The 27,590-nt window shown below is 42.9% G+C and overlaps 1 protein-coding gene across 2 annotated transcripts in view; it reads right to left on the minus strand.

The window, feature by feature from the left end:
- LOC146060048 (complement decay-accelerating factor-like) overlaps window positions 1-27,590 on the minus strand; it is a 113,845-nt gene that overhangs the window by 13,481 nt on the left and 72,774 nt on the right. Inside the window, exons 9-13 of one of the 2 annotated variants that reach the window (XM_083172846.1) lie at window positions 24,024-24,209; window positions 19,993-20,181; window positions 7,098-7,133; window positions 3,176-3,245; window positions 952-1,034 (exon numbers count right to left, since the gene is read on the minus strand). In XM_083172846.1, coding sequence (XP_083028972.1) covers window positions 974-1,034; window positions 3,176-3,245; window positions 7,098-7,133; window positions 19,993-20,181; window positions 24,024-24,209 — 542 coding nt within the window. In that variant the 3' untranslated portion in view covers window positions 952-973. The remainder of the gene's footprint in view (window positions 1-951; window positions 1,035-3,175; window positions 3,246-7,097; window positions 7,134-19,992; window positions 20,182-24,023; window positions 24,210-27,590) is intronic. The other variant, XM_083172847.1, reaches the window with a different exon arrangement.

Here is a 27,590-nt window from a genome sequence, read left to right on the forward strand (position 1 = left end):
TGGTGCTATAATTCACTGTGTTGCCAGACTGCACCTTCTCACATTCCCTAGTCTAAAGGTTAGAATTTAAAATACAAGGAATTCTTCACATCCATAAAAGCAAAACGTGCGTATTATAGCTAAACCGGTTTTTCTTGGCTAAATATTGGAAATGTGTCCCTTAAGCATAAAAATATAGTATTACACATAACATAATAGTTGCACACTGGCAGTGCTGAGTTGTGTGAATATCATCTAAATCATTGCTAATACATTTTAAATCCAACACAAACTAACATGTCTCACTGCCCTGGTCATCGGGTACTTACTTATCCTTCCCCTGCATGCCAAAATATTTTTTTTAATGCATATTTTTTAAAAATATTTTTCATTAATATACCTCATGTTTCCTACAAACTGTGCTGCTTCTTTGTGAGTTGACTTGAATGTTTATTATTTTAATCACAGGCAAATGCAGGTGATGGGGGAAAGGGGTGTCCAGTAATTGCCTGGGAATTCTCCTTCCCCGCAGCCTTGCCCACTGCATGTAGTATAATGAGTGTAATGGAGCTCCTGCCCGGTGACAGCAGATTTTCCTACCAAAACTGCTGTATGTGTGTGTGTGTGTATCTGTCTGTCTGAATCTGTGTACTCAATGATCACACCAGAGAAAGTATCTGGTAAGTGGCTTACTATGATCATTGGGGCTGCGGATGATTAAAGAACTGTATTAAATAAACTGCACTTTGTTTAGGACCACATATGTGTTCATTATATGTGTATTTTTGTAATTTTGTGCCTCAGCAACAGAAAAAGAACAAATACAACATTTTGCAGGAAGCACAGATGTTTTTACACATTGATGTTAGTATGCTGCACAACAATTTAAACAGTATACAGAAACATTAATGCTTTCAACGACATGACGAGAACTCCTGAACAAGGTTACACATGTTTAAGCATATAATATACCTTATTTTTTATTTTATATTTTTCACAGTTGGTTTTCTATGGTCTTCATACACTTGTCCTTTTTATAGTCACAATAATATTCACTGGATAAAGAAGAAACAAAGCTACAATTGCAATAATTCCCCACCAACACAAAACAATGAATGTCCATTTCCCTCTCTTTTAAGGAGATTTATGCAAGATAAACTAAAAAAAAAATACATGATAAAATAATACCTTTAAACAACATTAGCCAAGTTATAGAGAAATAAAAGTCTAATAGCATTAAAGCAATAACATGAGTCAATTACAATTAACCAATTATCTTCTGCTAACATTTTAAGTTACTATAAATTCTCAGAAGGGTTCCTAAGGAACTATTTAATTTAGCACCATGTTCACATGATAGGGTTTATTCAAGTTTGCTAGCAACTGGGCAAAACCATGTTGCAATGCAGGTGGGGCAGATGTGACATGACAACGGGTGAATATTGTAATATAGAACATTAATCTGTATATGTAGTGAATTTATTTTTAGATTCAATCATGATATTAAAAAGGTTATAATGTCACCTCACAATAAAAAACATTCATCATTGTAGTCTGGTAGATCCACTACATGTTTCCTAACTGGTCCACACATATCTACCGCATCTAACCTGGGTTGCTGCTCCCTTAACTCTATATGGTGCTGGGGAATGACAAAATGTATCTCTCCAGACACAACACTGGCAATGAAGATTAAGGCACAGTAGTATTACACTATACTTTTCTGCTAGAACTATAAATTAATCCATCCACATCAGTGTACATTTTGCGGATCTAGTCCATATATCTTTCAGTTTGGTCAATAATTGCATCCATGTACACTTTATTTTGCCCAAACTGTTTCCCTGTATGTCATACCAGTATTATTCTATGCTCAAAATCTGTTTTTCCATATAAATTAAGTTTGATAATGAATATATCTTAATGGCAGCTGTTTTCTTCAGAAATTTCTCAGAAAAAAAACCCCAACACAAAATGTTTTGGTGACTACATACTGACAAATGCACTCTCAGGGGTCAATCCAATAAGATGAGAATTTGTTTCATGAAACTTGCATACAATGCACAAATGCGTGCACCCAAGAAATCCGAGATCCAGTTAGAAGTGTCAATAGCAACTTTTCTGCAAAATGGCAACTGCGAGAAGTGCAAGAAATCAACCTTCATGGACGTCCAAAATGTAGAAATTGATATAGCAGGAAAGTAAACAAGACTGTTAATGGTCTTAAGGAAAGTACTGGGGAATTTAAAACAATATCAAATTGTTTCTACTTTTTGTTAATATTTAAAAAATGATAGCAAGAAAGAGTTTTTCATCAAATTAAAGTCCTGCATTTGGGGCACAGAAAAATGTCTGTATGGTAACTTATAAGGAATTTTGTACACTTTTTTGTCTCACCTGCTGGTTCAGCGCCATCTCCCTACATTTAGATCTTATGCTGCGCATACAAGCTACAATTATCTGTCCAATCCACATAATTGCAGAGTGTATGCAGATCGCCAATCCATTAATATTGAATGGTCAGACATGCCAGATTGTCCAGCATATGTCTCCAATTTTATATTTTGAAAGAGTAAAGTCAAGTGCATTGGGCAGTATATCCCCTGACCAACCTACCCAGAATATCCACTGCCCAGCCTACCGACTGACAGTTTTCTTGTTCCTTCACATGGGAAGGAATGGGGAAAGGTCTCCTCCCCTGGGGCAGAATGCAGATATCATGGTTGGTCTGACAGGCATTGTACATGAGTGTGTAAGCTTAGCATTAGAATAAACATTTTCCATAATTGGGTTGACCTGTCCGAACTGTAACAAACCAAAGAATAGCTTGTAAATTGGGCAGTTTCCATTCATAGCCTCTCTGCTGTTTCCAGGTTTACAGCTACAGTAGCTCATTGCCTGGATTCATTCAAAACCTGATCTCTTCTGCTATGCTATCTCCAGAATAGCAAAGCAGAAGAGATCAGCAGAGAGAATTCACACCTGTGAAAATCTATTAAATTATATTAAAGTTAATATTTAATTATTCTTTAAAAGAACATATGATAAACAAACATAAAAGAGCAAAAAAGTCATTTTGATACACTAGGACAAACTGAATATAATAAAAGTGCTTAACTGTAATCTTTAAAAAGTTGAAAAGAAAACAGTTTAATTAATATTCATTAATATAAAAAGAAAATGTGGAGGAACTGACCCGCTTTTTTTCTTTTTCTTAAACCAATACAGGATTGTTCCACAGCATACAAAAACAATTATACACGTGCCTTAAATAAAAAGAAAAGGTTATTCATAAACAGCTACTGTATCGCTAGTCTTTTATACAATGTTAGTTTTCTGATCTATACCTGAACACACATTCTGCATCAAATACTGTAACTTACATATGTACTGTAGCTGTATAATTATTCTCCAAATTTATAAGGAAATTGAACAGTTATTAATATCAGGAAAAAAAATGACATGAAAATTCAGCAAGCCATTAGGACAAGAAAGCAAAAAACTTATGCTGTTTATTTATACATGTTGAGATCATAACTGTCTATTTTCTGCAACAGTAATTATATAGAGCCATACTAAGTACAGTATTACTCATTTTGTTGACGACTTTACTACTGCCTGTCCCTGGCTCTCCGCTAAGACTCAGCAGCCTCTTGCTGTGTATATGGATTTGCTTTATGCACATCAAGAAGACGAAGAGTCATAATGAACTGGAAGCAGAGTACAGTGTCTACCAGTCAGCTCATGTAGAATAAATGAAAGGTAAAGGCCCCCATCCCCCAGTGGGAGATATTGCATGAGGTAACTCACATTCAATACCCTGCCAACTCACCTGGCAGCTCCCAGGCAGCTGAATCGCATATAATACATCTTATGAGGTCTTTTTGCATAAGAAGTGTCGTATGCAATCCCAATCGGGTTGCCATAAATATTCATGGCAGGCTATCCCATCTGCAATTGCAATGCGAGGGGCACGGGAATGTGCCTCACATCGCAACTGCAGGAAAAGGACCTGTGATTTTACTCTTTACATGTGATCCATCTCAACAATGCATTGGAATCACATGAAAAGCGTCCATATTGCAATAGTGGATGGGGGCCTTAAGAGTAAAATATGTTACTTGTGTATTTTTCAAATGTATTTGGGGTACGATTTATCAAGATTTTTTTTTTTTAATGTATGTTTTGGGATGTAATAAGGATCCCAGCATTCAGGATCCTGAAAGTCAGAATCCATCCCTCATAATTCTGACGATGCCCAAGGTGACTATTATGTTAGGGTGAGGAATTAGGGGTAGGTTTGGTGTTAGACTGCTGGAAGGGATGATAAGGATTAAGCTGCATGAGGGGTGGGTTAGGGTTAAAATAATCACCAGCATCCATTGGCATTCTGAGCGTCAGGATTCCACTAATAGGATCCCAACAGTTGGGTTTTTATACCCAATCTGTATGTATTACCAGGTTGGGTAAGAACAGTCTAAGGATAAGGACTGTCTAATTCAGAACTTTTCACAGAGATCTCTTGTAAAAGGCTAACTCTCTTCTCATGCCACCAACCCTAAGCAACTTTTTAACACCTTTAAGTCTCTTCTGTACCCTCCCCCTCCTCCCCCACTAGCTTTCATCAGTGCACAAGAACTTGCATCCTACTTTAAGGACAAGATTGATAACATCCAGGATGAAATGGTTTGCTCTTCTTCAACCACTAACCCACTTTTTTCCCCATCTGCACCCTCTGGCACTTTCTCTTAATTTGAGCCCACAAATAAAAAAGATGTATCCACACTCTTTTTATCCTCCTACTCTACTACCACTCCTCTTGATCCTATACCTCAGGCTTTCCCAACCATGGTCCTCAAGGCACACCAACAGTGCAGGTTTTAGTGATATCCAGGCTTAAGCACAGATGGTTCAGAATCACTAAGGTACTAATTAAGTCACCTGTGCTCAAGCCTGGATATCTACAAAACCTGCACTGTTGGTGTGCCTTAAGGACCGTGGTTGGGAATGCCTGCTATATCTGCACAAGTCATTAAAACTCTATCTAGTATGTCACATGCAGTGATTACTCCCATTCTGAAAAACACAATTCTGACCCTAACTCTCTCTCTAACTATTGTCCTATCTCTCAGCTACCATGCCTCTCCAAGCTACTCGAGAGACCTGTCTACTCTCGCCTCACACACTTTCTTAAATTTCACACCTTATTAGACCCACTTCAGTCAGGCTTTCGTTCCCATAATTTTACTGAGAGAGCACTGACTAAAGTGGTGAATGATCTGGTAACTGGTAAGTCTAAAGGCCATTACTCACTACTTATTTTTCTATATCTTTTGGCTGCGTTTGACACTGTTGATCACACTCTTCTCAAACAAACATTTTACTCCCTAGGTCTTTCCTGGTTGTCATCTTACCTATCTGATCGCTCTTTCAGTGTTCCCTTCTCTGACTCTACCTCCTCTTCACTACCTCTGGCAATCGGAGTTCCGCAAGGCTCAGTCTTACGTCCTCTGCTTTTCTCAATCTATACCTCCTCTCTTGGCAAACTAATCAGCTCCTTCAGATTTCAGTATCACTTATATGCGGATGATACTCAAATCTATCTATCAATCACCAGTGGTTTTGGGCCGAGTCTCTTTGCTATCTCATCTTGGATGTCTTCTCACCACCTCAAACTCAATATTTCCCAAACGGAATTACTTATATTCCCAACAACCAAGACCAGTTACCATCCTGATATCTCCATAACTGTTGACAACTCGATAATCTACCCTTCCCCACAAGCTCATTGCCTCTGAACTGTCCTTTGTTCCCCACATTCAATCTGTCTCCAAATCATGTTACATGCATCTAAAAAACTCAAAATCTCATACAAGACATTACTAAATCTCTTATCCATGCACTCATTATATCCTGCATTGATTAGTGCAATAGTCTCCTAACTGGTCTTCCCAAGAACAGACTCTCGCCACTGCAATCCATTTTAAATGCTGCTGCTAGGCTGATCTTCCTAGCAAGACACGCATCGTCTGTTGATCTGCTCTGCCAGTCCCTCCATTGGTTGCCTGTGTTTTACCATATTCAATATTAAACACTTCTACTCGCATATAAAGCTATTAACCATACTGAACCAGCATATATCTCTTTACTTATCACAAATTATCTTCCATCTTGACCACTCTGCTCAAGATATCTCTTCTGCACAGATCACTAGCTCCTATTTACTATTACAGGACTTTCATCGGGCTGCTTTCACATATGGAATGCCCTTCCACACACAATAAGACTCTCCACTAGCCTCCAAACTTTCAAGCGTTCCCTGAAAACTCACCTCTTCAGGCAAGCATATCATATTTAAGTTCCACACGCATAACCCTCTGAGGCACTTATGTATTATATAGCTTCCCTTCTGGACTTGTAACTTGGTGGGACTGCTATGCTATTACTGGTGCCTGTCCTTGTGTTTCCCTCCTATATCCCTATAGATCAGGCATTCCCAACCATGGTCCTCAAGGCACACCAACATAGCAGGTTTTTGTGATATTCAGGCTTCAGCACAGATGGTTTAATCAGAATCACTCAGGTACTAATTAAGTCACCTGTGCTCAAGCCTGGATATCACTAAAACCTGCACTGTTGGTGTTCCTTGAGGACCATGGTTGGGAATGCCTGCTATAGATTGTAAGCTTGCCTCCAAGTCTGTCTGTTGTTACCCAGTTTGTTTAATCACTATCTACAATTGTAAAGCGCAACAGAATCTGCTGCGCTATATAAGCAACTGTACATAAATAAACTGCAGTCACCATTGCTGTCAACTCTTCAGATACCATAAACTGCTTTATACCTATGGAGGCATTCTTGTATGGGCTAGTGCTTGGTGAGCTCTCCCCCAATATTTGGAAGCCAGCCCCTGACTATTATTTTTCCCTCTGTAAGTGACTTTATTAAAGGCATAGTTATAGCCTTTAATTGTACTATATTTAGTTTATATTCATTATGACAAATGAGAAAAAATAATGAAGTAAAAATATAAAGGTGTTCAGCTAAAATCACTTATCCTGATTAAACTCAAACACAACAAAACCCATTATTGGCCAAACACAACATTGCTAACTTACCTATGATGATGTAAATGTAGATGTAGGACTGTTCTTCTAGAATATAGAAAAGATACAACTGGAATTAGAATATTATCATTATTATACATTAGGAATCAAATAAGTTATAGGACCTTGTCAGAGTCTTATTTTAATCAATCACATATTTTATTCCCTGAATTGTCAGATGGATGTTTACTTGTATGCTGCCTAATGGTGCCCGTAAACTAGGGCGTATTGCATCTGTGTGATAAATCGAAGGAATGTATGCACGTAGAATGGGTCACCCGACGCGTGGGCCCACTGGTCGAATGTTAAAATTATATAGAATATAGAAAAGATACAACTGGACTTAGAATATTATCATTATTATACATTAGGAATCAAATAAGTTATAGGACCTTGTCAGAGACTGATTTTAATCAATCACATTCATTCTGAATTGTCAGATGGATGTTTACTTTTATGCTGCCTAATGATGCACATAAACCGGGATGATATTGCATATGTGTGATAAATCGAAGGAATGTATGCACGTAGAATGGGTCACGCTGGTCGAATGTCACGTTGATAAATATTATGTGTTGCACATAATATATATATCAAATTGATTGAGCGATCGCATGTGATTTTTAACCACATATGATTGCTTGCAATTGGTTTAGCACAACGCTGTGCAGGAGGGTTGGCATGCAGCAGTGGTCAGCGGTGGGAAAAAGCATTTTAAAAGACTTGGGCGCCCTCTGATTGGCTGAAAGATAGCTCTTCCAGCTTGTCTGAGAGCTCTCTCAGCCAGAGGACCCGCCTAGTGTTTTAAACTACTGCAGCCCACCAGTGGTCCTGTACAGCGCTGCGCTACTCTGCCGCCAGCACTTTTCCAGCACCCAATGTGGCATCGCAGATGGCATGTGACATTGGGTGCTGAAAAAAAAAGCACTTGGGCACCACAAGATGCAATCGGATGCGATGGGACATCGCATCGCATCCGATCTTATACTGTATGTGTATGGGCACCTTTACCCTAACTGTAGAAGACTATATTCTCATATTAAAATCCAAACCTGTGTTTGAAAAATGACTGTTTGGAGCTAGTTGGTTTGTACTTTATCTCCCTGCACTTAGGAGCCCATTTATCAACATTATTTTACTAAAATAATGTGAAAACAGGTGTTTTTACATGCTTTTCACTTTATTTTAGTTTTACCTAAATGTACTAAAGAGGATTTGGAGGAGAATTCTCAAAAGTCTTCTCCAAACCTTAATTATCGCATATTTTAAGGAAGCAGTTTCCATTTCCCATAATTGTAATGGGAAATGCGATCTGCTCAAATTGACTAAGATAATTGTTAAACATCACCGGAGATTAGCCTGGTGACAATAACGCCAGCTGAGAGTTGCATCACGCAGATGACTGCAATTGCGATAAGGCTTACTTTTACAGGACGGAGAGAGGTTTTTCCCTTCTGTCTCTGATAATAATAGAAGCCCAACCAGCAGTAGGGATGGCCATCGTTGCTTTTGCCATCGATGGTTGCCATCGATGGCAAAAGTGCAACTGGCCATCAATGTTTTTACATATCGATGGTCACCCATTTTCTTTGATTGATTGGCCTGTGGGTCAATCAAAATATGGGGGTGGGGCTTTGCGGGAGTCGGGGCGGAGCTATGCCCTGTGTCCTGGCTCCTTGGGGAAAAAGCAAAAACAAAACGATATGTTTGAGCTTGAGTTCTCCCCCACCGATGGCAAAACTATTCGAAATCTGCCATAAACCATCAATGATTTCTAATCATCGATGGTCGAATGCCATCCCTAACCAGCAGCAGCTGCAGGAAGAGGATTTCTCCATGGTGTATGGGGCACAGACAGGCTAAGGAACTTTTTTTTATGAAATACCTTTAACACCCCCCCCCCCCCCCCCCTTGTATTTTCTAATCCACTGACAGTTTAAATGTATATTATTTGCTCTGGCCATGCTTGCACTCATATCCTCCGAGTGTGCAGCTGCCGCTCAGAGCTTCTTTCCAGGGGAGTCAGTGTTGGGCATTAGTCAGTGCAGCGGCATTTCATATCAGTGAAAGGCTGTGGCTCCCTTTATTATGGTATTCGCTATGAAGCTGCACATGTGCAGTAGCTAAAGTCTATCACAAATGCAAATGTAGCAAATGGGATTCGCTGGGACAGGGCTTTATCGCAAGCCCTGTTCCGGCACCCGTATAGTAATACATCCATGAGATAATTGTAAATATCCATTGCAAATTCAATCGATAGTTACAAGTCAAGACTACAAATAAATTGAGGTGTGGCCTGGCACGCAAGCCGGATAGACGTGCTTCACGGGAGCTCCTGCTACTCGGCACATAAACCACCCGGTTAATTGCCTTTCCCCGCAGACCCTGTCCTCTGACAGCATACCTCTTATCCCCTCAGTGCCTCCGGCTGCCTCCGACCCCTGCTGCGGAGCCGGGAAGCGCTTTTTAGCGCTTCTGCAGGTTGCGGCCTAGTCCGGGAGCCGGGACCTCAATTTTTGAGCCGCGGCCGGATCGCGGCCCGCAGGAATCCGGCGCATACAGAGTGCTGGCGACCCCCTGCCTGGGACGACCCCCCCCGCACTGTTGGCTGGACTGCCGGGCCCTGGGCTGACCAGCCCGATGTGACTGCCCATCGCCGGGAGCTAACGCCACGGGAGCCGCTGATGCAGGGCCCTGGTGAGACGGGACGAGTCACTCTGCCACAATCACACCCTGGAGAGCCGGAGCTGCGGGGACTTTGCCACAAATCAGTAAGTACCCCAGTGTGGGGGAACCTGGCCCCACTCCACCTCGCTCCCTTTACTGCACAGAGACAGGGCAGCCAGCCTTCACCACCGCCATTACACAGAGAGCTGTGCCCTGAATTGATGGCTGGGATCTCCACAGTCACTCTCTCTGGGAGACTCCTGGGGTTTACCCACCTATACCTGGCCCCACATCTCCAAACATCCACCTTAGCCCCAGAATTTTTGACCGCTGTGCTTCCACCTTGCCCAGCAAGATCTGAGCATATAGACCCCTCTCACTCCCCTCCTACCACATCTCTGGAGATACCCAGGAGGGTCCACTGTGAACACCTTGACTGACCCCTAACTGCCCACATACAGGGCCTACATCCACGCAACTATTGAAGGTCACATAGGAGGCTCCCCTCTATTTGCCTAAATGTGAGCACCCTGCCCTCATGGCTGCCACTCCCTAGCGCTTAGTCTCTAGCATCAAACATGCCAATGTAACGTGTGGAAACTACCCTCACGGTACCATAATCTTTCTCTCTCTCTCAACTTTATTGTGCCTATAATATCAAGATGCCTTCCAAGAAAGCCAAGGACACTGTGCCAATGAAGATCTCCATGTCCTCCAGGAGATCCTCCCAAATCCCAATATCCCAAACCAGCTCCCCCAAGCACATGCCCTACCCCTTGGGAATGATTGGTGAGCTGAACCCCCCACCTGGGGTGCCAGGGATAGATGCCGACTCAGATCAGCCTGTGACGGTAAAATCTCTATGCCAGGTCTTCTCCGCGTTTCAAGCAGAAATAGCCAAAGACCTTAAGCTCTCCATACGTGAAGTGAAAACAGAGCTAGTGGCAATAGGTGACAGAACAGACCACCTGGAAAGAAAAATGGAGGAGTTGGTCGCATCTCACAATGACCTCATATCCTCCACCGACCGGCAGCAACAAGAGATTACCCAGTTTAAATCCAAGCTTGCAGATCTCGAGGACAGATCCAGACATAACAACGTCAAGATCAGGGTCATACCTGACTCTGTGGCCAACTCTGAACTCGAGGGATACGTTACTGCCCTGTTCCGCAAACTCCTCCCCTCCGTAGACCCCAATGATCTGCTGATTGATCGCATCCACCGTCTTCCTAGACCTAGGACAGTCTCCGCCGACCTACCCTAAGACACACTCCTCCGGGTCCACTTCTTTACGATTAAAGAGCAACTGTTAAGAGCGGCCCGTGAACAAAAGAACACTGACACCTTAGGCGGCCTACAACTGTTTCAGGACTTCTCCCCTGCAACCCTGGCTAGTAAAAGAGCATTTGCTCCCATCACTTCGGCACTACGTTCCCACGAAATCCGGTACCGCTGGGGTTCCCAGTTAAGCTGATCATATACCATGAAGATACCACCTACAATGTGTCCTCCTTAGATGCAGGGGTCAAGCTTCTGCTAGAATGGGACATTTCGGTTACCAGACCCCAAGAACCGAGACGCCCGCAGTCCCTGCGTCAGGAGTGGACCGACACTTGAAGAACTATACTGCGTCAAGCTAGTTCATGTTCTGAGGTTCAGTGGACTTCACCGATCCACCCCCTGCTTTCCTCTCCACTGGGATGAGGACCTTCTGATAAGTATTATGCTTATTGTTTGTTTGTTTATCGAAGCAGGGCTCTAGGAACTTAGTCCACTAGTTAATAACTTTCTCTTAATTGAATCATAGTATGCTAGATTCCTTAATTATACATCTTTTTATGTTTTTGGAATTTATGAGTGGCAGCCTTGTTTTCTCCCTTTTCAGGAAACCAGGCCGCCCCCTCACACCTCCATACTACTGCAAGAACCCCCCTTTTTTCACTCCCCTGCAGTAGTCATGCGGGTCCCATTTGTTGGACCCTTTTGTTTTACCTTTCCCTTTGCCCCAACCCCTACTCTGTTTTCTTTCCCCCTCCCACCCCTTCTCCCCCCTTCCCCCTTTACCTCCGGACCGCAGTAACTGTCGCTACCTTGTCCCCTAGATCCAACACCCCCCCAGTGGGTACTCTCTGCCTTTTATTAGCACTTCCTTAAGTCCTTATAATGCCTACATTTTTCTCATTAAACGTCAGAGGGCTGAACTCCCCTAACAAGCGTAGGTTAGCTCTTTCATATTTCCATAAGCAAAAGGCAGACGTGGTTGCCCTTCAGGAGACACATTTTGCCTCCTCCAAGCCCCCTACCTTTAAAGACTCGAACTACCCTGTGGTTTATTTTGCTAATGGTCCCTCTAAGCAAAATGGTGTGGCACTTCTGTTTAACAAACACACCTCCTTTGTCCTCCACTCCCAGATAGCCAACAAGAATGGTAGATATTTACTGTTAACTATCCTCCTCGATGATAGACTCACACCACTATCGTTTGCATTTATGCTCCCAACTCAAACCAGATGCCCTTCCTATGCAAATGGTTCTCCCTTGTTAGAAGATCTGCCAAGAGCTCCCTGATACTATTGGGTGACTTTATCCTGACCCTAGACCCCCTATTGGACAAATCCCGACAACCCTCTACCCGCCAACCCACTTCCACCAACACATCCCTAGCATTTCGCAACCTCCTGTTAGAATTCGACCTGTATGACACTTGGAGAACGACCTACCCAACCGTCTGGGAGTATACTTTTTATTCCCCAGTGCACAACACGTACTCTAGGATCGATTTTGTCCTCTTTGACAAATGGTCCCTGCAACATACCACAGGAGTCAACATCCTCCCAATCACATGGTCTGACCATGCCCCCATTGTGTGGCAATGGGACTTTCACCCGTCCAAACTCCCCCCCAGGCCGTGGCGCCTCTTCCCACACTTGCTGACGGACCCCACAGCTAAAAATACCATCTTAACAGCAATCAACTCCTACATGTCCAACAACTTGCCAAAGGACACCTCCATAACCAACCACTGGTGCGCTTTTAAAGTGGTCACTAGAGGCGCGGCCATACAAGCAGGGGCCAACATGAAACATAGAGCCATTATGGCTCAAAAGGCCCTAGAGGCTAAGCTGATTACCCTTGAAGCCCAAAACAAAACGGCTCCATCTAGCCTTTTAAAGAAAGAGTTGGCTGCTGTACGTAGCCAACTCCAAAAGCTCCTCCTTGCACGCACCCAGTCTGCCCTGAATAGGTTACGACACAAATGTTACCGCTCTAGTAACAGGTCAAGCAGAATGCTTGCCCGCAAGCTACGAACAGAATCAAATGTATCATTTCCCCTAATAAAGAGAAATTCAGCAATCCCAAGGACATTGCTAACCAATTTGCAGACTATTACTCCAAGCTATACAACCTATCTTCAGACTCCTCCACACCACAGCCCACTAGTGACTCCATTTCTGGCTTCCTAGACGGCCTACAGTTCCCTTCCCTCACCCCGGAACAATTAGACTCTCTCAACGCCCCTTGGACACAGATAGAGGGTCAGTCAGCTATTAAATCCCTCCCCCGCAATAAAGCTCCCGGGCTTGATGGGTTCATAACAGACTTCTATATCACCTTTAGCGACCTCCTATCCTCATACCTAACTAATCTCTTTAATGAACTATCCTCCACAGGCTTTGCCACCCCAATTATTGGAAGCCCGCATAGTAACCATCCCAAAACCAGGCAAAAATCCTGCCCTCTGTCAAAATTACCGTCCTATTGCATTATTGAATAATGACATTAAATTGTTTGCCAAACTAATGGCGCTCAGTATCAATGAATTTTTGCCCTTGCTGGTGCACCCGGACCAGACGGGATTTGTCCCAGGCCGACAAGCCTCGGATAACACCAGGAGAGTGTTCGACCTGGTTGACTCTCTTTCTGCGGAGCAAGACCTCCTCCTCCTGTCCTTAGACACTGAAAAAGCATTTGATAGACTAAACTGGAAATACATGCAGGAGGTGTTGTCTCGCTTTGGCTTTAGAGATCGGATCCTTACGTCAATTCTGTCGCTATATAGCTCCCCGTCTGCCCGGGTGTTCAGCAACGGCTTTGTATCTGATTATTTTAAGATCTTCAACGGCACCAGACAGGGCTGCCCTCACTCCCCATTAATCTTTGTTCTCTCCATAGAACCCCTGGCCATTTCCATCCACAACGACCCCAACCATCCAGGTCTACATATAGGCCCTACCAGCCACAAGCTTAGTCTCTTTGCGGATGACGTACTGCTTTTTGTGACCAACCCTGTTACCTCCCTTCCGCCTCTCCACTCAACACTCGCTTCATACAGTGTGGCTTTTTACTACAAGCTCAACACGACGAAAACTGACGCTCTCCCGATAAACCTCGACAATTCCTTACCCCACCTCAAAGCTACCTACAAATATAATTGGCAAACCGATTCGATAAAATATCTTGGCATACATATCTCACCCCTCATGGCTAATGTTTTTGATGCCAACCTAACCCCACTCCTCACATCCCTGGCTGCTATATCCAAGTCCTGGTTGTCATTTGAAATTTCCTGGATGGGAAGCTTGGCGGCATTTAAAATGTCACTTCTCCCTAATGTACCTGTTCCGCACCATTCCCTATGTTTTCCCCAAAAAGTCTTTGCAACTTGCTACTTCCATTTTGACAAAATATGTCTGGTCAGCTAGACCCCCAGCAATGGCCCGCTCAAAGATGTCGATCCCCAGAGCCTTTGGGGGACTTGACCTCCCCGACCTATTCCACTACCAGTCAGCTTGCCTACTAGCCCCAATTAAAAACTACACTGACCCTACTCCCCCTAGAGCATGGGTGAGCATTGAACAAACCCGCTCCCCCCATCTCCTATTATCAGACTTACTTAAGATCCCAAAACATGTTAGAATTGCCCTCCCGAACCTACTCCCATCCACTAAAGCCACTCTCTACGTGTGGGACCAACTGATTGCCACTTTTCCCTGCTCCGTATTCCCTCATTACTACCCTGCCCATCACCACAGTAGCGAAGTTAATTCCCAATCTCCTTTTGACTGTTTGGAGATCCTGCGGAATTGTCTCCCTGGGTGACGTCTTGGACGCTCACTCTATGATTCCCTTTACTACCCTCCAGCGCCGGTTTTCACTTCCCAATACAGAACATTACCACTATCTACAACTCGCACATTGGTGGAAAGCCAATTTACACAACTACTCCCCCCCGGATGCACTCTCACAGATAGTTCTCTCTAGACCATCCCTGTTACACTCTACAGGAGACATTTCCTTTTGGTATAAAACATTGGTAACTCCTTCTGAGTTCTCCAAGACCTCTGCCCATAGGAAGTGGGAGTCAGACCTTGGCGAGTCATTCTCGCCTTCTCAGTGGCGACGGATTTTTCTATCCTCCTACACAATGTCCCGCTGCCTTACCCACACTGAGATGCACATTAAACTCATCAATCGACTCTATCTGACCCCTGACCGTCTCCACACTTTCTGGCCATCCTGCTCTAACCAATGCTGGAGGCAGTGTGACTGTGTGGGCAACATATACCATATCTTCTGGTCCTGTCCTAAACTCCGGACGTACTGGGACAAGGTCTTCAAGTTAATCTCTACTGTCCTCCAGCTTATGCTGACCCCGTCATGAAGTATTGCTCTATTTCACGTGTTCCCCCCGGGAGCCCCAGCAGAAAAAGCATATGTCCTTAGCCCAGCAATGGAAACAACCCTCCCCCCCATCCCTCCTCCAGGTTATCTTGAAAACAAACCATCACTACCTTATGGAAACCAGCTCACTATCCTCCCCTTCTGGACCCTCCCACCCCCACTCCCGTTGGTTACCATGGTTCCTTTTTTTACCACAGAAGGAGATGGTACCAGATTCCTTCCCTCCACAACCTCCTTGCCTTCATCATAGTTCAGCCTGAATGAGCCCCCAGATGCCTCTCCACCCCAAGACCAGAGCCCCAAGCCTGCTCCTTCTTCCCTCTATGCTTGTTAACTTACTCCCATTTATGGTATTTGAGGACCATTGTGTTAGACATATTTTGCTATGTTTATAACTAGGCTCCTTGTATTGGTCGCTCTGCGTAGCGACATGTTATGTGCTGTTTGCCAATTTGTAAACTTGATTACGATTGAAGTCCATGTCCACCCCCCCCCCCCTCCCCTCTTTCTTTTTGTACCACATATAAACTTTCTGTACCAATAAAAATGTATTGATGGAAAAAAAAGACTACAAATAAATTGCTGATTTTGATAAATGGGCCCAAGGCATAGTACATACAATTCTTAATGTTAGTTATACCCACATTTTTCCTAGGTTTCAAAATCAGTATTGCACATGTTGTGGATAGTTCCAATTAGAGTTGTAATACATACAATAAATTAGGGACATTAATATACAAGGGTTGTGCAATAAGTTTCTGGATGCAAAAAAAGTATTATATTTACAAAAAAAGCGAACATTACATTTTTTTTCAAACTATTCACCAGAGGAGTGGATGAAAAGTTACATGCGCTCAAACCACTTGGTGAAGCAGCTGAACCAGTCCGAAGTAGGTATGTCTTCTATATGCTTGATGAAGATCTCCACTGCAGCTTCCACTGAATTACTGTACATACATCTTACGCTTGATTTATGAAAACACAAAGAAGTCGCAAGGTGCCCGGTCTAGAGAGCAGATGACGAAGCTCACGGGCAAGAAAATCCAACACTTTCCTAGATTTGTAGGAATGTGCACGGTCATGATAGAGATTGGCACCACAAGCGCAAATTCTTGGACGGTGGCTGAAATTGCCTCCCAGCACTTGCAGCAGGTGTTGGTTGTGCTGCTGCACTAGTGGTATGGTAACTACATGACCAGACTTGGCCACAAAAACAGCTACCATCTGTTTGACCATGCTAAGCTTTCATCACAAATTCTGGCAGAGCACCTGAAACTGAGGTCCACTGGGCCGATGGTCTCGGGGTCGAAGCTGAAGATCCAAAATCCATTGCCAGTGATAATCAAACCTGCACACCTATTCTATTCTATGGGGTCATGGATCCTTACAAGGGCAAATAGGCTTTGTAAGTCGGCAACCTGAATGTCAGGCTTGTAACAGTTGGGATTCCGATGTCGGACAAAACACCGTAAGAATCCTGACTGTTGTGATCATCCGGCACGCCCTGTACCAAAATTTTGCAGAACATTCAAATACACTGTAAGACAACCAAACACCCAAAAGCAGCTTGCAGCCAGTCCAAATTCTCCTGCTGTTGCAGACCAAGATCATTGCCTCTGTTGATCTCCATAAAAGTGTGTGAAGGAAGTGGACATGCTGACTACTTTGGTGTGTAGTGCTTCTTACATATACGATTCTGTGCCTTGACATTTCATTAAAACCTTTGTCAGAGATTACAGTTCACAACCAGTCAGATTGGGTCTACTCTTCCAATGCACTGCACATATAGATACTTAACTGCACACCTCTAGTATTTATTTATAAACAGTTTCTTATATAGTGCACACATATTCCGCAGCGTTTTACAGAGATTCACATCAGTCCCTGCCCCAGTGGAGCTTACAATCTATATTCCCTACCACATGTACATGCATACACAGACATTCTAGGGTTAATTTTTGTTAGGAGCCAAATAACCTACCAGTACATTTTTGGAGTGTGGGAGGAAACCGGAGTACCCAGAATAAACCCACGCAGCACGGGGAGAATATACAAACTCCGCACAGTTAGGGCCATGGTGGGGATCGAACCCATGACCTTAGTGCTGTGAGGCAGAAATGCTGACCATTACACCATGCATGCCGCCCCCACTGTATGTGGAAAATACAGTCCCGAGGAAAAAACCATACATAACAAATTAGTTTGAGGAGATGTTTCTTATTTTGCTAAATCAAACAGCAACTATGATTACTAAACCAAGGGATTGCTATAGTTGTTTGGGATGTGTAACATTTAGGGGGAAATTCACTAAAATATGAATCGTACTTCCAAATACGAATGCATACGCCATAAAAAAAATATGAAAGAAATTCACCATTCAATCGAATGGTGATTTAAAATTTACTACCAGTTCATATGTAAAATACGGCAGGTATTTGACCCGAAAATACGCCTGGAAAATACTCCTCATTTTCCAGGCGTATTTGGCTGAAGTCAGATCCGTGCAGGCTTCTCTGTAAAAAAAAGAATAAATATATAAAACAGCATGCAGTCCCCCTGCCCAGCAATAACCAGCCATGGGCATCTATGATGGGAACCGCCCATAGACGCCCAGGTCAAACTTTGATATGGGATTCTATGGAGCCGCAAATAGGCAATCAGCCACGGAGCTTCCCTGGAGCCCGCTGCTGATTGGATGGGGAGGACCCAGTGTCTGACATCAGCAAATCCTCCAGTTCGGGGGAGGAGTCCCAGGTGTAAACACACTTGAGGCTTCTCCACTTTTTAATGGTATCGAGACAGCAGTTTGTTTTTCTTTAATCCCTGGATGCTACATGGACCGAAGAGGACGCGATCTACACCGGATTGGTTGGTGAGTATAATTTTTTTCTGCATGTACACCTATGGATTTTATTGGAGAAGAGAAAGGGCCTACGTTGGAAACTATAGGTAAGTATGTATGAGTGAATGTAGTATGAATTAAAGTTGTATTTTTCTAAGGTGTATATGTGCTATTTGATTATTGGTTAAGTTGTAGAACTACAAGTATAAGCGGGCCCGCATGCTGGGACTTGTAGTTCCACAGCTTAACCCAATAGTTTATTTTACACCACCATATCAGCCCGGGCTTCAGCCTGGACAGGAAGTAGCCTGGAGGGAGAGGGGGGTGTCCCCACTTCCAAAGGGTAATGGCCCGAGCTGACCAGTCAGGGGTTAATGCTCAGGCCGGAGGAACTTATATAGATATTTTCCCACGGCTATGGCATTGGCCTTACTGACTGTTTGGGCTTGGTGCTGGTTGTCAAAATATGGGGAGGAACCCTAGTCACTTTGTCCACGGTATTTTGGGAACCAGGACTGGCCCATGAGTCTGGTGCTGGTTACAGAAATATGAGGGGACCTCAACTTGTTTGCCCCTGTATTTCGACAACCAACACTGGCTCTATGAGCCTGGGACTGGCTATAGCCGTGCAGGGGTGTATGGATCATTGGGTAGACAGCAGGATGGTCGACATGCGCTAAGGTCGACATGCAGTAAGGTTGACATGACTGTAGGTCAACATGGGTTAGGTGGACAGGGTCATTAGGTCGACATGGAGAAGGATCGACAGTCAAAAGGTCGACATGGGGTTATTCACATTCTTTTTGTCCCGAATTTCTACACAGTCGACATGGACACTGAAACGTAGCACCGCATCCCTGCTGCGCTCGCCATGCTTCGGGCACTATTTTATTTTCCCACCATGCCCTAGTGGATGGTAGGGCATGAAATACCACCTGTCGGCACATGGCTTGAAAGTAAATGTGAAAAACCCCATGTCGACCTTTTGACTGTCGACCTTCCCCAGGTCGACCTCTGTGTATGAGGAGGAGACGTTTGGAAAAGGACAGGGGTGCATTTATTAATGCTGCTATATTTAAGCTATTGCGACCATCATGCTGTAGACCTAGTGACCGTATCCCGTGCGGGGTGACCACACACAGTTTTTTAACTGATTTATTCTTTTTTTTTACACAAGGCAGCATTGCAGGGATCTGACTGATTCATGCGATGCTACCGCTTTGTAAGTATTTGATCATCAAAAAATATGAATCAGGTTAATACAGTAGGTTAGTACATTTGCCCTATTCATGTATTCATATTTTCAACGGAATACAGCCGATGCTGGTCATATCAATTTGTACCCAGGATCGTCCGTATCCCGCAATGTTAGTAAATTTCCCACTCAGATACTTACAATCAGGTCCTACTTTTAGAAAACCCCTGTTATATAAAATATACAAAATCCAACATGTGTTTTCCTAGACAATGAGATTATCTGTTTATACTGTAGTATAATGTGCCAGTGTGTCAGTCCATCGTTCAACTATTTGTATTGCGAAAGGAGATCCGGATCAGACAGTGGTGGACAACTTTAAACAACTTGGACATTTTCTGTCACTTCTAACATGAGGTAACATTTCTCGTCACTGCTAACATGAGGTAACTGTGAGTGCAAATTATTAATTTAGAAAACTATACACATACAGCTATAGGAGGAAAACAAAAGTACTTACTTATGCAAAACTGTTCAGACTCGGACCATCTTCTATCCACACAAGTTATAGTATTTTTTTTTCCAGGGTCACGTTTGTACATTGTCATGCAATTGTACTGCACTGTCATACCATCGAAGTACATCGGTAGGTTGGCAAAGCTTTCATCAAGTTCTGCATCAGAGAGTGTGGGAGGTGACTCACACACAGCTGGGAAAGAAACCACAGTTGATCAATCTATGGAGTATAGGAATTATGTGGTAGATGTATGAAACAAAGCTATGGAGAGAAGTGGTATCGGCACACGTTTTGGGTCAGATACTGCTTCTCCTCTGTGTATGAGGAGTAGACGTTTGGAAAAAGACAGAGGTGCATTTATTAATGCTGCTATATTTAAGCTATTGCACTGATTGACCAGCCATTGTATAAACGGTAAGTAGCACTGCAACGACTGAAGCTATCAATATTGAAAGCTGCAGTTGTGGCTACCCATCACCACATCAGGGTTGCCAACTCTGGGCTGCATGGAAGATCTTCCCATGCTTGCGAGAGCTCACACATGCCCAGTTTAGTTATCTAGGAGGAGAGACAAAGCACATCCGCACTAGGATAGTAACATAGTAATTAAGGCTAAGTTCGACCTATCTGACTTGTAACTACTGACTTGAGTAAGTCATATCTACAGGATTCCCTTAGTGGCCAAAAATGTGGGTTGGGATCATTTGGTCTATTGCATTATGGTAGAAAGTCATTAGGTCGAATCCATTAGGTCGACATGCTAAAAGGTCGACATGATTCTAGGTCGACATGGGAAAAGGTCGACATGATTCTAGGTCGAAAGGTCATTAGTTCGACAGGTCATTAGTTCGACAAGGTCATTAGTTCGACATTGTCTATGTCGACATTCACAAGGTTGACATGGGGTTTTTCACTGTTTTTTTACCTGAATGTCAACACAGTCGACATGGACACAGTTTAAAGTGCACTGCATCCCCTCGCATCGCTCGCTGCGCTCGCTATGTGTCGGGCACGGTGCCTCGCTACGCTCGGCACACTATTTTATTCTCCCACCACGCCCTAGTGGATGGTAGGGCATGAAATACCGCCTGTCGGTACATGTTGGCTCAAAAAACAGTGAAAAACTCCATGTCGACCTTGTGAATGTCGACATAGACAATGTCGAACTAATGACCTTGTCGAACTAATGACCTGTCGAACTAATGACCTTTCGAATGACCTTTAGAATCATGTCGACCCTTTCCCATGTCAACCTAGAGTCATGTCGACCTTTTAGCATGTCGACCTAATGGATTCGACCTAATGACTGTCGACCATAATGCAGTAGACCAAATGACCGCATCCCAAAAATGTATCCAGTTTTGATTTAAACTGATTAACAGTAGTTGCTGTAATCACCCCAACCAGCAATGAGTTCCAGAATGTGACTGCTCTAATGGTGAATAATTTCTTAATTCAGTATGGAATTTATTTTCCTCGAGCCTCAGTACATACCCGCGTGTCCTAAGTATAGGCCTGTTAGTGAACAAATCATCTCCCAGTTCCATGTGATTCCCAATCCTGTATTTGAACATACTAATCATATCACCTCTCAACCTCTGTTTCTCCAGTGAAAACATATTCAGCCAGAGTAACCTATCTTTGTATTCTAGTGATTCAAGACCTTTTACTAGCTTAGTCACCCTTCTCTGTACCTGTTCCAATTAATTTCTGAATAATTATTATAATTAATCTACTTATTACTATTTACATTTTTATTGTTGAGATTTAAAAAAAAAACTTGGAGAGGGTTAAGGGAAAACAGGAAAAGTAAAACGTATACAATTGTTAATTCTAATGAAGTCACATATTAAATGAGACTATTTTTTATTCCGTACTCCTTTTGGCAGCACCTGACCCAAGGTCTCTGCCACCCTAATTATTTTTTCAGTGTCATGTCTACTTATACAACAATCTTTACACACAGTGGCGTAACTAAGTTTTGGCCGCCCCGCCAAGCACCCCCAATCCCCCGCCGCCCATGCAAACCCCCCCCCCCCAATCCCCTGCAGCCTTACCTATCGCGCTGGTCCCGACGGCTACGTTCTTCTTCTGCTGAGGACCACCACAAAATGGCCGCCCCCATACAGCAGACAGTTTCAGAGAACTGTGTGCTATATGGGGGCGGCCATTTTGTGGTGGTCCTCAGCAGAAGAACGGAGCCGCCGGGACCAGCGAGATAGGTAAGTCTGCGGGGGATTGGGGGGGTGTAACTATAGCACCGCAGCCCCCGGCGCCCCCACATGCACAGCGCCCCCCCCCCCCCCCCCCCGCGGTGGCTGCGGTGCTATAGTTACGCCGCTGTTTACACACCATATATACATGTTCTACATTGTCTTGTACTGCAAGTCAATGTTTTCTTGTTTTGCTCATTTGTTTATCTATTAGACACTGCAGAACCCTTGTGGTGCCATATAAATAAACAATATAATAATCTACATATATAAAAGGCTAACTCTCCTCACCTCTATGAGGTGAAATGCCACTGCTGACCACTAGAGGCCACTTGATGGGACAAATTACTCCTTTGTGTGCTAAAAAGATGTCATAACAGAAAGTTAAAGTAATTTTTACAGGGACACTGATTTGTTTCAAACGGTCACAGCTCAAAGTGAAAGTTAAAACTTTCACAGCTCAAAGTGAAAGTACGGTACTTTGCAGAAGATGTCATTTTGACAGGCTTTTAACTGGAAATACAATATAGGGAGACTCCGTTTTTAATCAAATTATTTTCATTCACCATACTTTATCGTTAGGCTACTAGTTATTATGAGGGGAAACACCAATCTCTTGTGGGTGGATTATCATGGGGTAAAGAAAAAGGGTAAGGGGGTAAAGCCACTGCCTGAGATGCATTGCTTAAGATTTAACTTTATCCATCAGAAACTATTATACCGGGATAGAGTCATTGGGTCACCAGCAAGTTGTTAGACAGTCATTAGGGTGACATCATTAGGCCGACATGCAGGAAGGTCGATATGTGTCTACGTCGACAAGCAGGAAGGTTGACATGGGTTAGGTCGACAGGGTCATTAGGTAGACAGGGTCATTAGGTCGAATGTCAAAAGGTCGACATTGGGTTTTTTCACTGTTTTTTTGAGTGAACATGTGCCGACAGGCAGTAATTCATGCTACTATCCACTAGGGCGTACTGGGAGAATAAAATAGTGTGGCGCATGTAGCGAGGCACCGAGCTCGAACATGGCAAGCACAGCATGGGGACGCAGTGCACTTTAACCTGTGTCCATGTTGACTGTGTTGACATTCGGGTAAAAAAAACGTGAAAAACCCCATGTCGACCTTTTGACCGTCGACCTAACCCATGTCAACCTAATGACGCTGTTGACCTTATGACCCTGTCGACCTAGACTCATGTCGACTTTTCTGCATGTCGACCTTGACACATTACTACCTAAATGTATGTCTAATGGTGTTGACCAAATGACTGTCTAACAACTTGCTGGTGACCAACTGATCCACACCCATTATAACACAGTGCTCTATATTTTATTTTTGCAATACTCAAAAATGCATTTTGATTTTAATCTTTATGGTGCTATGGAGAATGATTGGTTATTTCTGTTGTACGGTAACTTTTCTAAATAAACTAGCAATGCCTGATATACCATTTTAACTGACATGTATATTTTAAATCCCTGTCTGCATTACACGTATGAATGAGAAATAGGTACAGTATAATGCAAAGTTTTATCAAGTAAAATATTAAGCTAGTAAAATAGTTTTAGTAAGTCTAATTTGCATCAAAAATATATATTTGTCTGTGTAAAGACTTGTAGATATCTTGTATACATCCCAAGCTGCAAACCACACCCCTGGGCCATGAGCCGAAGTTGAGGTAGATACAGAGAGATCGCAGGTCACAGATAGGCATCCCAGGACATGGGAACAGTGCATAGATCCTTTCAATGTAAATAATTCTACATATTTTTTGATTAAACCCAATTGAAGAATTAGGAGGAACCAAAAGTACTTACTTTTGCAGAACTCTTCAGCTGTGGCCCAGATTTTGTCTTTGCAAGTTATAGTATTATTTTTATTAGGAACTGGTTGGTATCCTTGTTTGCATTGGTACTGCACAGTCGTGCCACTGAAATTGGGTAGGTGATCAGAACTTTTATCACGTTCTGCATAAGGAAAATCGGGAGGAGAACCACAAACAGCTGAAAAAGAAACAGCAGTCCATCAATCTTTGCATAACAGAAATCAGTAATAAAAAGGATTATTAGTAATAAAAATACAGAAATGTAATCAAACAAATTCAGGTATGTCATAAAAAGAAGAAATAATTAGGAAAAACACTTGAAAACAAAGTCAGTGGATTGTTACAAATCAGTCATATACTGTATCCTCCACCTCTTCAACAGATATAAAATCTATCCAATTATAGCCCTTTTTTGGGGTGAAGTAAATCACCCATTTTGAGGCCATCCAGGATAAGTTCCTAGACCCAACAAAAAAAAAGAGAAAAAGAATGTCCCAAGGCGCAATCGGAAGTCCTTGCAGCCTCCATGTTAATGGAGGATCACTGGAAGACCTCCTTTATAGAAATCTGTTGCTGGAAGAATAACATTGATGGCTGCTTGTCTCCGTATGGTGAACAATGGTGAATCGTGACAATAAAGAAAAAAATAAAAGGAGGTGTCAAATTCTTTTCGGATAAATAAACTAATCAGAACGTGATGGGGAAACACAAATGATGGTGTACCAAACTCACAGAATTAAATAGTGAGATCCCATGCATCAAGGTTTCTTTTATAGGGTCACCATCTGTGGGACAAGGGTGATGTGAATGGATAGCGTACCATACTCACAGAAAACTAGATAAGAAGACTCCTATCAAGGTTTCTTTAATTCTGTCTGATCCCTTAAATTTGTTATGCCAATTTCCATACAGCCACGTTTTATGAATCAGAAAACAAAAATACTGTGTAAATCCTCAAAGATTTCAACAATTCAAAATTATTTTAAGGATGCATAGGAAATCATACCAAAACTCACAGGAGAATATATAACACTGTGTATGTAAAAAGTTTCTTTAGGGATGTCACCTTTGGTGAATATTTCTTAGTGTGACAGTGCATACCGTTACTTACAGCACGAATGATGGATAAACACATATAGCGGTTTCTTTATCTTTGTCTCAGTTGTGTCCCTCCATACTGAATACACTCGCAAATGGCATAGTACACAAACAAAAGAAAGCCATCTAAGTGTCACACTAATTTATTACAGTTTAAAACATGAACTTTTAAAAACATACAAATAAAATACAAAGTACCTGAGGAGTGGCCTGTAATGGACAGGGTCACAACCCAGGTAGAAAAGCTCAGTGACTCTAGTGGCCAATGTGTTTCGACAGCTGAAAGTGACTGAACCTACAGCCGTATTTATACCCTGCTGAATTAGTCGGTTCCGGGTCACGTGATTCATGTTTCTGGTTCCTATATCTGATGGCTAAATGTTACAAAACTCAGTCTATAGGTATCTTATATACTCAAACCACTTTGAAAAATGAAGATTAAGCTTTAAGATGTGAGCCGGTGCGGAGGGGCCATAGAGATACAGAAATGCGGTAAAAACCCTGATAACGGGGTTTTTATCGCATTTCTGCTTTAGAGAATCTCACCCTATATGAGGAAAAAAAACTAAAATACTGAAAACCTGAGGACCCAAATGGCCACCTGAGCAAGCTGCCAAATCCTAGAATGCCCCATGGAAACTATCCACCCGCCGTGCAGCAGCCATTACAGAGAGCCACCGAGGCGCACAGACGGGTGAGTACCAGACCTGCCGTGCGCTGACGGTGTCTCGTGACACATGTATGGTCAGTGGCATAGACCATTCCTACACCTGCAGCTATCGATTATGACCCTATTCACAGTGATTGTTACTTTGCTGCTGGCTCCATGCTGCACAGGAGAGCTCATGATGTATTGAAAAATCTCGCACATGGCCAGTGGAGTTGGCAGTGAGAAACAGTGTATCGACACTGGGCTGATGCATTGTGGTGCTAGCAGTGATAGCCGGAGGGGAAGTTGTCATTCCTCAACTCTGGAAGATGAGAAATGAATACTTCTTGGTAAAAAGACCTGAAAAGTTCACTGTGATCCATTCACAAGTCTCTGTGAAGAAAGAATATATAGGCATGTACTATCTACATTCAAGAATAGTATTTTTAAAATCTTCTTTGCAATTAATGTCTTTTTTTTTTTTAAGGGGAACACGGGAGTAGTAAAAATACAAACATAATAATGACTCTAGGGCCCACATCTTGCAGGATCTTGATATTTATATGGTGCCAGCAATTATGATGAGTCGTTGTAGAAACAATGGGTGTACTTCAGACCTGCTCACTTGGCTGCATTTATTTGAAGCCTAGAACACAGGTTACCGCCACCCCACTGAATGCATGCACCCCCCACCAGACTCTTAAAACCCCTTGCTACCCTGCGAGTGGATGTGTATGCTAACACATCTGCTCACTGTTGCCCGCACAGAGGAAAAAATCCTTTGCTTTTTACCTACCATGGCTACTTACCATCAAAGGATTTTTCCTCTGCACACATCCAAAAGGAAGCCCAGGACTTACTTTTCAGCTGCATGGTCTTCTGCGAATTGGGGGCGGGTGCAGACATGTGAGTAGGCAGGGGAATGCCTGCGTTGCCTGTGGCCAGCTCACCGTCTTTTGCAGGTACGCCCATGGAACGCCCCCTGCCTGTCAATCAGGCTGCAAGCACCACAGCGATTACAAATATCGCCGAAGGCACTGGCTGCGGGGGTCTGCACATTCAAATTAGCGCCTAAGCACATGCGCAGACCCCCACCATCGACAGAGGCGCTTCATTTGCTACTCCCCAATATTTGTCTCATCAGTCTCTCCCCATTGGACATACACTAGGGAACATTTTAGTAGCCAATAATTTTGCAGCTCTCAAAGACCAACTATGTCAGTGGGTGCTGTCACAAATAGAAAAATGACAATGTAAGAAAGGCCTTTCATAGTGTCCTTTGTGCCATATTATTTTGTTCCTTGTCTAAGTTGTGGAAGAGAAAGAAGAAATTCTAGGGTGGTATCGCAAGGGGAAATAATCTGCTCCGGCAAGGCTATTTTGACAATGGCCTAGGGCCAAATAGCAAGATAGTCAAAATGGCAAGTGCAGTTAGCCAAACCCGCATAGTCAAAATAGGCTATAGAAAACGGATAGAAAATAGGATAGTCATAATCGGCCATTAGATTTATAACTAAAAAAATGTAATGTAGCAAATATAAAAGCGTAAAAGTGTCAAACTGACACTATGGGGTAAATTAACTAAGATGGGAGTTCTATTTCAGATGGGATGTTGCTGAGGGCAACCAATCAGATTGTATCTATTATCTTCTAGAAAGTGCTAAATAAATAAGTAGATTCTGATTGGTTGCCCATAGCAACATCCCATCTGAAATAGAACTCCCATCTTAATAAATTTGCCCCTATGAATTAAAAAAAAGTTTAATCAGAATGTACCTAAAGAGCATTCATCATCACCTCAGTGCTATCAGG

Source organism: Crinia signifera, chromosome 2, assembly GCF_055691185.1.
Source record: "Crinia signifera chromosome 2, ASM5569118v1, whole genome shotgun sequence".
Taxonomy (NCBI): Eukaryota; Metazoa; Chordata; class Amphibia; order Anura; family Myobatrachidae; genus Crinia; species Crinia signifera.